The following is a 13,733-nucleotide window of genomic DNA, read 5'->3' on the forward strand; positions in this document are numbered from 1 at the left end:
TTTATTGTTATACTATCGGCACACCTTACTATTACAAATAAAGTAATAAGTAATTACTTATGTATTCAAATTCACATTGGCGTCCATATAATTATTATACACCAGGTGGGTAACAAACGGGTCTCAATATGTAGGTAAGCTTCAAATTACGGTCAAGTGTTTAATAGCTGTGTTTTACCTGAAAATAAAACACATATTAAATACTTACCTATATTTGAAGCTTACACTTAACGTCCACCTGTTGAGGATTTCGACTCAATGAAGAAGATTTAGCGCCTGCACATTATCGTGCGCCCCGCCACCTGGTGGGAGGTGTGCCGAGTGCGAGAGAGATAGCATACGTACAACGAGAAAGAGAGGGAAAATAGGCGGAAAAAGCTAGGTGCCTTCTCAATATGTAAGCTTCAAATATAGGTAAGTATTTAATATGTGTTTTATTTTCAGGTAAAACACAGCTATTATAAACATTGAGTGTCAACCTCATTAAAGAGACGGGACTAGCACTTTAAGAGTCATTTTAGGAGATTTTTATCAGAATCCTTGGGGAAGCGAAATCAATTATATTATGTGGTTAATAATTATATTGAGTATTTTGTCAAAGGTTACAACAAAAAACGGAAAATGAATAATTAAATTAGACATCTTTTTGAAAATATTTTTAATAAAAAAAATATCATAAAATGTTTAGCGTATTCTTTGAACCGATAATTTCTTACTTCTCTTCTAATTTCTAAGTTTCTGTGTAGCATTTGAAACATTTAAGAAATAAGTTGTTAATAGCAACACAGTCAAAGATATTAAGTTAATGTTCTCTAGAAACAGTAATATAAAATTAAAACAGATAAAATGAAATAGAAAACAAACTCTAACAGTGTTTAATTACCTACACGAAAACAGTCTGAACATTATTAAAATGATAATAAGTATTTAAATATAACTAACACTAGCGGTACGCCCGTACCTTACCCGTTACCCGCCCGCCCGTTACCCGTGGTACATAATATTATCGCATATAGCACTAAGTGATCACTTGCATATCTAACGGTGAAACAATGTCTTAAATTAATCCAGTAGTTTCTAAGATTAACGCGTTCAAACTAACAAACACTTCAGTTATATATAAGTACTAACTTTCCAACCGCGGCTTCGCCCGCGTTTTGAAAGAAAAACCCGCATAGTTCCCGTTCCCGTGGGATTTCCGGGATGAAACCTATCCTATGTGTTAATCCAAGTTACCTTCTATGTGTGTGCTAAATTTAATTGTAATCGGTTCAGTAGTATTTGCGTGAAAGAGAAACAAACACACACACATCCTCAAAAACTAACTATCGCAAATTGCAATATTGCCATCTTCTCCACATACTCACGTTTGTAAGCGTAGCAGCTGAAGTAGAAGACACAACACTCTCTCTGTCCTTGTCCCACACACTGTCTCGGTCCTTCTCGCTGCAGCTGTCCCGCTCGCTCACACTGGTCACGCTTGTGCTGATTTCTGCGGTAATAGCTTCGCTCGTAGAGGCTTGTTGTGGTGACGTCACCTATATCATTTTTAAAATTAATTTCTATTGAATTCTATGTGATAATCTATTTTTCTTATTAAATAAAAATCATAGAAAAGGCTATAAAATGGAAGCTACGAGGATCAAAACAAGATGGAAGATAAAACGTCCGTTTCTCTGTCAAAATTCTGTTTATTTTTATTACCTACTTCATGTTAACCCCTTCGAAAGTTGCTCAATCCCGAGGTTTGGCTATTTTACTTTTTAGTTTATTTTTTGTTTGTCTCTACAAACGTGAATGCGTTTTAAATAAAACAGATAAGAAATATTTCCATTGAATTTTAGTAAGATAGACTTAAAGTTGTATAAATGAGAAAAAGTATTCTTTGTTTTGTTCCAAGCTTCCATCCAATCATAAATTTACAACCCCTTCCAGAGTTGAATTATTCAGCGTCAAAATGTAAAGTATTATACAAAAAATGTTGCTTATTACCAGTCGATATATCTTTGTCAAAAAATAATAAGAAATATTTTTTTAAAGTTATGATTGTTCCAATGCTTTTTCCTATAAAGACGTTAGAATACATACCGGTGGTAAACGTTAAAAAATTATATGACGATTCAAAAGTGCTTTTATAAGAAGTCTAATTGTGTAAATAAAGGTTTGAGTTTGAGTTTGTACCTGAGCAGAAACATGCGTGGACACAGTATGGGACCGGCGCAGAGGCGACGCTTTAGCCCCACTGGTGAGGGGCGCACTGCTGGACGACACGTTCTCAGGCGTCACTGTGGCCTGTGACGCGTGGCTCCCCGCACTGCACGCGCTGGCGATACTCGCTGCGTCTTCCGCGTCGGATATATCGTCTTCATCTCTGTGGAATGTCATTATTATTTGCCTTTTTTTTAATAGGGATTAAAATTTTTTGACGTAACAACGTCTTATAATTCGATAGAGCCGCCTGCACGCACGAAAAAACATGACTCATGCGGCGTTACCTCGCTCTGAGGCGTTCCATGTAAGGCTTGAAGTGCGAGCGAGAGCGCGGAACGAACGACAAAGAAGCACAATCGGACGTTGTCACGTTCAACTATCGTCAGTAAAGCAACTTTACAGACGACCAATTTTTTTTTAGTACCTAAAAATTTAGGTCAGAATCCAAAATAATAGTCAAGAGGCAGATGGCAAACGATTTGCAAACAATATTGGTGGTCTTGTGCAGAATATTGTTTTCTAAATGTATTAAGTGAAATAAAGTTAAATAAATAGTGAAATAAAGTTTTGTTATTTCAGTTTGAATCAAAATGAAGATTAAAACACACACACACACTTGTAAAAATCCTAAAATGACACAGTTCATACAGATTTTAATTACTTAGTTAAAAAAATAAAACAATATTTCGTATACGGAATTTTACCAGCTAGCCATAAAGATAAATCTAAAATCCTTAACAACCCTTAAATTAATTCCAAAACCAAACACAAAATACGAAACAAAATAAAAGAATACATTACTAAACAATTCCATTTAATCAGAATCAACAACGCTCGATCAAAAATTGATTTCAAAGTTCATTGACAGTGAGTATGAGCAATTACCCTTCAAACCCGAATTCAAGTACTCCAACAAGTCTATTAATTGTGTATTACATTCAATGGCTTGAACGTGTACAAACAATGAGTCTATAGGACTCTAATTACACCCTGAAGCCCTAGACGTATTTCGGTCATAATTAGTGTTGTACTTGATCACACGTTTTGAATGGATGGAAAACAAATGGCTTATTGGGTGTAGAAATATTTTTGTATAGGACAGGTATTGAACAGTCAATAATTAAGCCTTGTGGCTATTTAAGGTGGGGATTTATTTTCTTTTTAAACAGGTCTTTGACAATAAAAAAAGTTGAAACAAAAATTACAATTAGAAAACTATTTTAGATATTCCGATTTTCTTTATAGGATTTGATTTTTTATCAAAATTAATCATTTGTTTCAATTTCACTGCTTTCAAAAGCGTTTAGATTTGTCATATTAAACAATTTAGATACAAAGCATTTGAGTAGATGCTATTGGAAAATTTATCTTACAGTAACTAAATAAGATTCAATAAACTATAACCGCAGACTTTATAAAATATGAAATTTCAGTCAACGTATCAAAATTGGAACCATGCCCATCATAAAGAAACGGTAGCAGCCAAGTTTGTAAGCACGACTGAATTTTATATCACAGTTGTCTGAACTTGTCTCTGTAACTTCGTTTTTATCAAAAACAATTTAAGTTAAAGTATCTGCAAATGATCGCAAAAGTTTTAATTTCAATTTTACAAAAACGGAGACGAAGATTGCATTTTAGAATATTATTTTATATTTTTTAAGTTTATTTATGGAGGTTGTAAACTTTATTCCCTACACGAATGCAATATTTATATAACATTTACCAGGGATAGATATGTAGTAAATCACAAAATAATTAGTTATAATTTAAGTCTATGAAAAGAAACCCCATATCGAAGCAAATTAACTAAATATCACATACAAAACACATTATATTACATTTAAGTAATAATGATAACTGCGTTAAAAACAACCGACTTCAAACTTGCACTTGCAACATTTAAAAATACAGACAAAAATGCTCATAAAATAAAAACTACTGGGCCTATCCGAATAAAATTTTTATGGGACCAATTCGACACCATCCCGCATCAAACAAAAAAAAAAGAATAACATAAATCGGTTCAAAAACCTCGGAGTAATCGGTGTACATACATAAAAAAAAACATACCGGCCGAATTGATAACCTCCTCCTTTTTTTTAAAGTCGGTTAATAAATGTTGTTTTTAAACTATTTCTGATTCATTATAGTTTTACAGTAATTAAAGTATAGCGTTTCTAGTGATAACAGTTCTAGATAACACAATTGAATACCCCCAAGAAAGATACCAACCTTTGATCCACAATTTCCGAGCCTCTATCCGCGTCCCTTAACCTCGTGTGTCTAGTTCTAGCTGGTAGCAGTCGTCGCAGAGACACTCCCCCCACCACCTCACTGAGCAACGTGCTCCGGGATCCTGATGTCGCTCCTAGCTCTAGTGATGCTGAACATGCTGTAGAGAGATTAGGAGATGACGAAGATATTCTACACTAGCTTCCGCCCGCGACTCCGTCCGCGCGGATGTCGGTCTTCGCGTGGATGGTTTATTTCTCCATTTTGAGTAACTCTAACAATGACATCTTAAAAATATCTATTGGACCCAAATACGGCTAGGCCTATAATAATACGTAACGCGTGTTCGCGGTTCTACAGAACAACGTCTATGGAAAAAACTGAAAAATTAAGATTAATTTTTTTCTACCTATTTTTCCAGGATAAAAAGTATCCTATTTTACGCCCAGGATAATAAGGTATAATTATACCAAGTTTCATCGAAATCGAACCGTTAGTTTTCACGTGATGCCTGAACATACAGACAGACAGACAGACAGACAAAAATTTTTTTAATCACATATTTGGGTTTGGTATCGATCCAGTAACACCCCCTGGTATTTATTTTTTCTATATTTTCAATGTACAGAATTGACCCTTCTACAGATTTATTATATGTATAGATAATAGAGAATAATACAGAATATAATCAATCTAAAGAGCTGGCGATGCACTTGGTGTAAGTCAATTGCAAATGCATGTTGTGCAAGTACTTGGTTTTAGGTGATTACTGTCGCCGATAATAATAGTCGATATGCTAGAGACAATTATATTAATTATTACGATTGTTGTGACGATAATTAAAATGGAGTTAAGTAGAAAACGATCAAAGTTAGTATCAATTCTGTCAATTGAAATAAATTTTCTCTCGTATTACAGGATTTTGGAGTTACAGAGGAATGTAACATTTATAACGTTATTATTTACCTGAATGATTGAAATGATGAATTTTTTAAATTTCATTATAGGGCCGATTTTTCAATGCTTGGATAAAACTTATTCGTCGAATAATATATAAAACTACCATTTTAAAAACGTATTCTAATTGCCCGTATTTGACAGTTAACGTGACATTTTAATATTATCGTGTAATACCACATGTAATAGATACTTTATTGGGCGGATAAGTTTTATCCAAGCATTGAAAAATCGGCCCTAAACAAAATCTACAATTACCTATTCATTATAAGACACATAATATAATCCATATAATCCTTTAAAATGAGAAATTTATAACATAAAAGCCGTGTGGCTTTGATGGTGTAAATCTCTATACCTATTAAACCTATTATAGGTAGTTTTAATTTAGTTTGGTGAAACGAATGGTACCGTCGCTGTCAGTGAGCGACTCCTTGTCCGCAGCCCGCTGGTAGGCCCTGGTGCGGTGCGCGCTGTGCACAGCCAGCAGCACTGCGGCCGCAGCGGCCAGCGCGGCGAGCGCGGCGGCCGCCCCCCGCGCGCCGCCGCCGCCGCGCCACCACGCGCCCGTGCCCACCGACGCCCACGCTGCGGACGCGTTGCGGATGGGCTCTGGGGACGAGGTTTGGGTATTAGACAGAAAGAAAGGAAATACATTTAATCACAAATACAACATTTTAGCTTACGACTAATACATTTTGAGAACAATAGAAAATAAAAAATAAATATTACATCAGATATATTCTAGTATTTGGTCAGTATTTGTGATAAGGTGGACTACTCAGCATTTGCCTCTCCGTATTAGTGGAGAGGCGCCGGTTTTCAGTAGTCCCCTCTACTTGCTACGCTTGGAGCACCAGAACGGTTTTTTTTTTTTTTTTTGGGTAGTAAAATAAATAGCATAAACGCTTGTTATAATTTTGAGATAGGTGAATAAAAGATAAGTAAGACAGTTATAATTACAAGTGATAACTGCGTTAAAAACAACCGACTTCAAACTTGCACTTGCAAAATTTACAAATACCTACAGACAAAAATGCTCATAAAATAAAAACTACTGGGCCTATCCGAATAAAATTTTTATGGGACCAATTCGACACCATCCCGCATCAAACAAAAAAAGAATCACGTAAATCGGTTCAGAAACCTCGGAGTAATCAGTGTACATACATAAAAAAAAAAAAAAAATATACCGGCCGAATTGATAATCTCCTCCTTTTATTTGAAGTCGGTTAAAAATAGAAAAGAAACAATATATTATATTATATCTAAATATAAAAATGAAATATATATAAACATACACATATAAATATATACATAATGCATGCATTCCGTACAAGTATTATAAAAAACGACGTGTGACTGCCGCGGTAAAGCTATTGCATAGCATGCCTTCAAGCCTCGCCTCCGAGCCCGTCGGAGTGGGGAGCGTGAGGTTTTTCGTTACGCAATTTCTCGATTCGGTCCTCGCGCTCAAGGCTCGCGATAGAAGCTATGCAATAGCTTAAAAAAACAGTTTTATCCATACTAATTATAAAAGTGAAATTTTGGCAGCCATGTAAGCGTAAAATATGTTATGATTTCACAAAACTAAAATTGTTATTCGTGGTTGGTGGTTTTATCATGGCTAGTAAGGTATTGCAATAAGTAAAGATATACTATCGCTACACTAACAGCTAGTGTTTCGAAGATATGGTTTTCTACTTCTCCCAAGAGAGATTCATTAAGGCATTTTATCTTATTACATTAAATGATTAACATGTTATCTAGATTGCTGTCAAGATTATTTGGAATTCCAATATTAAATTACATATAACATACACGTGTGAAATAATATTTATCATTTTTAAGCTATTGCATAGCTTCTATCGCGGGCCTTGAGCGCGGGGACCGAATCGAGAAATTCCGTAACGAAAAACCTCACGCTCCCCACTCCGACTAGCACTCCGACATAGCATGCAATAGCTTTACCACGGCAGTCCCCGAGTGACACACGTCTTTATTTTAATTTAGTTAAAAACATCTGTCACCAAGATTATGTTTAAGAGGGGTTAGGCGGTCAGCGAAAATTCAGCTATTCGGGCCTGAGGTAAGCGGTGAGGGGGTCCGCGTTTAGTATGGAATCAACGTGCTCCAAACTAAAAATCGTAAGCGCCATTCACATTTTTATCAAAAAGTGAATGAAAATATTTAGTATTTTCTAAATCTAAAACAGTCACGAAATCGACAAGGTAAATACCTATGTATTTGTGATTTTATACGAATTATTATCGTAAAATACGGTTGTAATGAGCATTTATATGATATTTTAGAGGTAACTTCAGGATTTTTTTTATCGAGCAAAATGTTTCCAATCGTGTTTTGGAAACAGTCATCCCATCACACATACATTCTGTAATACATATTAGAAATTCCAGTGCGAAAAAACTTCAATATTTTCAATTATAGCTCATAGAAAACAGTCCATTTTGCCGTGTTCACCTACTAAGGCCCCTTAAAGATTCTTGCTACTAACCTATCTGTGTAGCATGCGCCAGGAACCCTCCCGTGCACCGCTCGCTGGTGTCAGCCGACCGCAGCTCAATGAGTATATGTCTGCCTCCAGCTATCTCCACCATACCACTGCTATCTGTCGTCGTTTCTACGTCTTCTGACTGTGTGAATAGACATCATTATCATCAGCGTGTACACTAATACTAAATTTTCGATCTTAAACATAGAATTGATTTCATGGGATATAGTTTTACTTATATCCCATGAAATCAACATATAATAAGTTCAACATTTAAAATAAAGTCATCTTGCCGGTTCTTCTCCATAGATACTGCTTTCCGAATCGGCGGTAAATGTTAAAAATACTTATGTAATGACGATTCGAAAGTGCTACTAAAAGTAGTCTAATTGAATATATAAATGTTTGAGTTTGAGTTTATAATCTGCTTTATGTTTTTGCCAAATTCCTTGTTTTCATTTGTTTCTACAAATACAAATTCATAGCACAACGCTAACATTTACTACTGTTACAATTTATTATTGAAGAGTTCACATAAAAATCACCAGGACAAGTGATAACTGCGTTAAAAATAAAAACAACCGACTTCAAACTTGCACTTGCAACATTTACAAATACAGACAAAATTTGCTCATAAAATAAAAACTACTGGGCCTATCCGAATAAAATTTTTAAGGGACCAATTCGGCACCATCCCGCATCGAACAAAAAAAGAATCACGTAAATCGGTCCAGAAACCTCGGAGTAATCGGTGTACATACATAAAAATAGATAACCTCCTCCTTTATTTTTAAGTCGGTTAAAAATGTATCTGCACATGGCACTATACCAAGTTTCATCAGAAGAATTCACAAACACAGCACGAAAAATATAATATCTCAGCAAGTGAAATATTTAACTATATTACATACCACAGCAGCACTATCAGGTCCGTCCCAAGAAGCTAGCAGTGGGGACCCTAAAGAGTCACCGTTACGTGCCCGAAGGGACTGCCCCGCACAGGGCAAGCGCACTGCTTCGAAACGCACGCGCACTATCAGTCCTTCTTCAGCCTGTAGAATAAAAATAAATATAAGAAGGTAACTAAAGAGAGTCTAGTGTAGTAACTACCTCAGACTTTCAGAGGCAGAAACTTTGTGTTACAAGGGTGCCAAAATTGTTATTTTTTTGTCATTGAAGTACATTCGTATCAAATAAAATTTTGTTTTCCTTGCTAATGCTTTGCGTTAGTTAATAGAAAAATTACTTTTAAAATATGCTTTTTGAAATGTTTTGGTAACGAAGTACTTCTAGTTTTAACGATACTACGTTTTGAAAGTATTAGGTATATGTAACTCAAATCTATTTCTATCTATTGAACAGAATATATTATGTATTATCTTCAACAAGAATCTTGTCACACCGTCATACAATAAACAAGCCGTAATCCCAGCAAAATATCTTCAATATAAGTTCGTAAAACCGATACCGTCAATATTATTGTAGACTCGCCAGTTGGCTAGGCTAGATAATAATATTTTGTTAGGGACAGTCACGTTACAAGTCTGTCAGTTAGTAACTTCGACCAACTGTCGAACTAAGATTGGAATTGTTTATTTGTATTGAGCTAAAGTTAGAAAAGCGTTGATTATTAGGCTCAGATTACTGTAGTTTCTTTATCTTTGTCTTTTTAGGTTCAGAATACTTTGATGATAATAGCCTGTCACTATTGATTTATGGCATTTATTTGTAAGTTTTATTGTAACAATAGCTTTATTGTTGTTGTAATACGATAGTGTAAGATCTTTAGAGGTAATAAGAAGTATAATACAATAATACAGAATACAATTGCTCTTTCTCTTAATGATTTCCAACGATGCTACTTGGTTTACATTTTCAAATTTCTAGCAACGTGGAACATCATATAGTCATCCAGTTATGAAGTTCTAAATTTATTTGTGCACTAGTTCAGCTAATTAATTACACTGCACATCAAACTGCAACATCAAAAATTGCATCCGAAAGTTATCGAGTTAAAACAAACTCGGTTATTCAGAGCAAAATTTATAGTGTCTAAAACGATGTCAAGCGTTGAAAATTTATGATTTCCTAGTTTCCTGGAAAATTATTGAATACCCGGTAAACTAAACGAGCCTGTACGGGAGTTATCGATGGAAGCAAGTTTTGATGGCTTACTGAAATTCAATATAACTTCCATCGAAACAGAAATGAGATACAGTTTTTAATAGTGTTGAGAATCGAGAATCAATTTGGTAAATAAGCTAGTAATAACGTTTTGGTGTTTATTTGAGATAAAATAGATATTATAATAAATTTTAAGGATGAAAATAAAACGGAGAATAAAAATTAAACAAAGCTGTCTTTCGAAATATTTCTGTTTTTCAGTTGTAGATTAGAGCCTATTTACATATATTGAATCACTAGCGGTCCGCCCCGGCTTCGCCCGTGGTACATATTTACGTTTTCTCTACATAAGAACCATCCTTGCACTTCCACAAACACAATTTAAAAAAAAAGAATTATCGAAATCGGTTCAGCCGTTCACACGTGATGCCGTGACAACGCGAAAAGGGTTTCATTTTTATTATATACTAGCGGTCCGCCCCGGCTTCGCCCGTGGTTCATATTTCGCAATAATAAGTAGCCTATGTCCTTTCTCGGGTATCAAAATATCTCCATACCAAATTTCATGCAAATTAGTTCAGTAGTTTAGGCGTGATTGAGTAACAGACAGACAGACAGACAGAGTTACTTTCGCATTTATTATTAGTATGGATAGATAATGATGATGATGATGATAATTGAAGATTATAATTAATATAGTCATTTATTCGTACAAACAACACACAAGACGTTTCATTTAACATTTCAATTATATATTTTACTTTGAAATAAAATCAAACTATTCAAAAATACCTTAGCTAAATATTATTTAAAATATATTATATCACAAGTATGTGGCAAGTTCATCGTAATTTCCATCTATTTAAAATTACCTTAATTGCCAATTATTATAGCTTCCATATTTATATATCTGTATTTTTTACCAAACAATATGCGATACGCAAATATTCGTCATAAGAATAAACGTATCTGAAGTAACTGTTTATAAAATAAAATGCGGAAAATTTATTTTTTCAGTAAACTGCAATACGAATGTTTGTATCAACCCGCTTCATTCATTCACTTATGTTTATATCTGGTGGTTTATATCAATAGTGTTTCGAAGCAGAATAAATACTTTTTCATTGAAACTGTGTGTTTTTATTGTTTTCGTTATATTTAATTAGTTGAAGAATTACAGTGCTTGGATATAGTTTTTTAGGGAAGTAAAATTTAATATGTTTGCGTATAATGTGACTGTACTACCGTAACGTCCACATTTAGTATGGTTTTGTTTTGAAATTTTTGTTTGGTATTCATAATGCATTTATAATTAATTGAACGTTTCTGTAAAAAACAGGCTATCTCTTCAGCTATCATTTGAAATTTTCTATTTGTGTATAATATGTATAAACATGTGTTTGAAGTAACAGTTCCATTTGTTTATATTTGTACCAATACTATAAACTATGAAATATTACCTACATAATTCAACTACTGAACGAAATTTGAAAATCCATACTAATATTATAAATGCGAAAGTAACTCTGTCTGTCTGTCTGTCTGTTACTCAATCACGCCAAAACTACTGAACCAATTATCATGAAATTTGGTATGGATATATTTTAATACCCGAGAAAGGACATAGGCTACTTTTATCCCGAGAAAATAACGCAATCCCGGAAATCCCACGAAATCGGGAACTATTCGGGTTTTTCTTTGACTGCGCGGGTGAAGCTGCGGGTGGGAAGCTAGTATTTAAACAATTGTCTTTATAGACACCTACCAAGGTGTGAGGAAACATTTGTGTAATTGTAACACGCTATACCTATGTGCTATTTTTTAATGAAATTAATTTAATATAAGATACTATTTATTCAAATATTACTACTAGTATAGAAAATGTGATAATACGTAGGAAATATTAATATTCGTAACTGTTTAGTAAAGAGCTTTGCATAGTTTCCCTTGTACATAATAAAACGATATTGAGATGCCTTAAATGGTCTGACGAAATTTCTGGGCAACTCAGTCGTAATTGCCATCCTCACTCATAACTAACTTATTGCATCGAGTCTAACTTGTTTAGGGCACTCAAGTTTGGGCTAGCTTAGACCGTTTCAAAATCGTCCTGTAGTTTGTACTTTGTATGTGTTATGATCTTAGTTACTTTACTTATTACAATTAAAGTATATTCGTGAAACTAGGATTAGTAGTGAAAAGTAGATTATAAGCATTTCTAACTCTTATTTATTCAATAATCGGACTGATGTCATGTCGGCATGTCTTTTGTTCGTTCAAAAATGGCTGATCAAATTTAATTATAATTAGTATGTTGAATTAGTTCCTGCTTAACATTTAACTGCTTAAATTTACATTTAAGAACTGTTTAAAAACTAACAAAGTAAGTCCGTGCAAATTTGGGGCAGGTATTTTTTATTTCTACTTGTAGTTAAATTTACCTGCAAAAGCCAGAATGATCTAGCAGGGCAGACTCTAGCAGACCCCGCAAGTAGTCTGGCGATGGGAGCTAGATGCAGAACACAACCACAGCGACATCTCGCACCGATTTCAGCTACCACCATTGAGGAGTCTCCCGCCCACGGTCTGGCAGAACACTCGCATGCTGCTAACTCTACTGCTTGGCCCTGGTAATGAATAATTTATTTTAAGAATAGACAGACAATAGCACTATAAACTTATTTGACGTAAAGATTGTAAGGTAATGTAAAAATTCTGTAGATGGGAAGAAGGAATACTTAGGAGGTTTATATTAAATTGTTTGTGTGAGGTTTCTGCGTAATGTGAAGCATAATAACAATGTTTATAAATTACTATTGTATTGTAAAGAGCTGGACGTGATTTTTATTCGTTTATTTTTCGCTTTTAAAAACAGCTGCTGCTTTAAAAATAACACCACAATAGTAAATGTAAAAAAACACAAATATCTTAAAATAAAATATACTTTATTTCAATTCAAAACACCTGTGAAAAAATTCTCTAATGTCAAATACCTCATAGAAAAAATAATTTATACGTTTACAAACTATGATTAAGAACTAGTCTAATCTTCTTTCTGTTCCTCTGTCACTTGCGCATCCTCATCTTTTTCACCTGCATCACCCTCTTTCCCTGTATCTTCCTCTTTTACTCCTTCACTTTCCTCCCCCTCAACATGCTCTTTACCATCATGTTCCTCAGTTCCTTCACCTTCTACATGTTCACCTTCTGCTTCCTCTGGAACTTCTAATATCACCGACTTAGATTTCCTTTCAGCATCAAGCCGTGCTTTCGAAATCATCGCCGCTTGTGAGTACTGCAAATCTTTGAGTATAGACTTCTGTATTTCCAATTTACTGTGTTCCAGTTTCTGACCGATACTCATCTCACTTTCTGGTATTTCTTCAGGTTCTCCTTCGCTCGAGCTCACAGAAGACTGTGTTGAAGTCATGAAAGACGGTAAACTATCTTTTGGTACTAGCGGTGGTTCCGTCGATGGAGGAACTAATTTGACGCTAGGAATGGTCTTTATGCTTCCAAGAGATGCTGAAGAAGCCACAACCGTCTCTGATGAACGTTGTTCAGCTCCAACTGATTCTTTAGATGGAGCTTTTGCCATAGTTTTTGCAGCAGTTTTCTTTTGAGCTGGTTTAGGCATAAACCCGAGATCACCTTCTTCATACACGCGTCCAAACGAAGCCAACGTATCCATAGA

General features: G+C 34.7%; 1 protein-coding gene across 1 annotated transcript in view; it reads right to left on the reverse strand.

Annotated features, from left to right (window-relative positions):
- The window catches only part of LOC123696703, an 87,876-nt gene that overhangs the window by 16,019 nt on the left and 58,124 nt on the right, over positions 1–13,733 (reverse strand). The window contains exons 8-14 of the mRNA XM_045643056.1: positions 12,481–12,666; positions 8,827–8,967; positions 7,919–8,057; positions 5,815–6,015; positions 4,447–4,606; positions 2,182–2,371; positions 1,368–1,538 (exon numbers count right to left, since the gene is read on the reverse strand). Coding sequence (XP_045499012.1) covers positions 1,368–1,538; positions 2,182–2,371; positions 4,447–4,606; positions 5,815–6,015; positions 7,919–8,057; positions 8,827–8,967; positions 12,481–12,666 — 1,188 coding nt within the window. The remainder of the gene's footprint in view (positions 1–1,367; positions 1,539–2,181; positions 2,372–4,446; positions 4,607–5,814; positions 6,016–7,918; positions 8,058–8,826; positions 8,968–12,480; positions 12,667–13,733) is intronic.

This window comes from Colias croceus, chromosome 13 (assembly GCF_905220415.1).
Source record: "Colias croceus chromosome 13, ilColCroc2.1".
Taxonomy (NCBI): domain Eukaryota; kingdom Metazoa; phylum Arthropoda; class Insecta; order Lepidoptera; family Pieridae; genus Colias; species Colias croceus.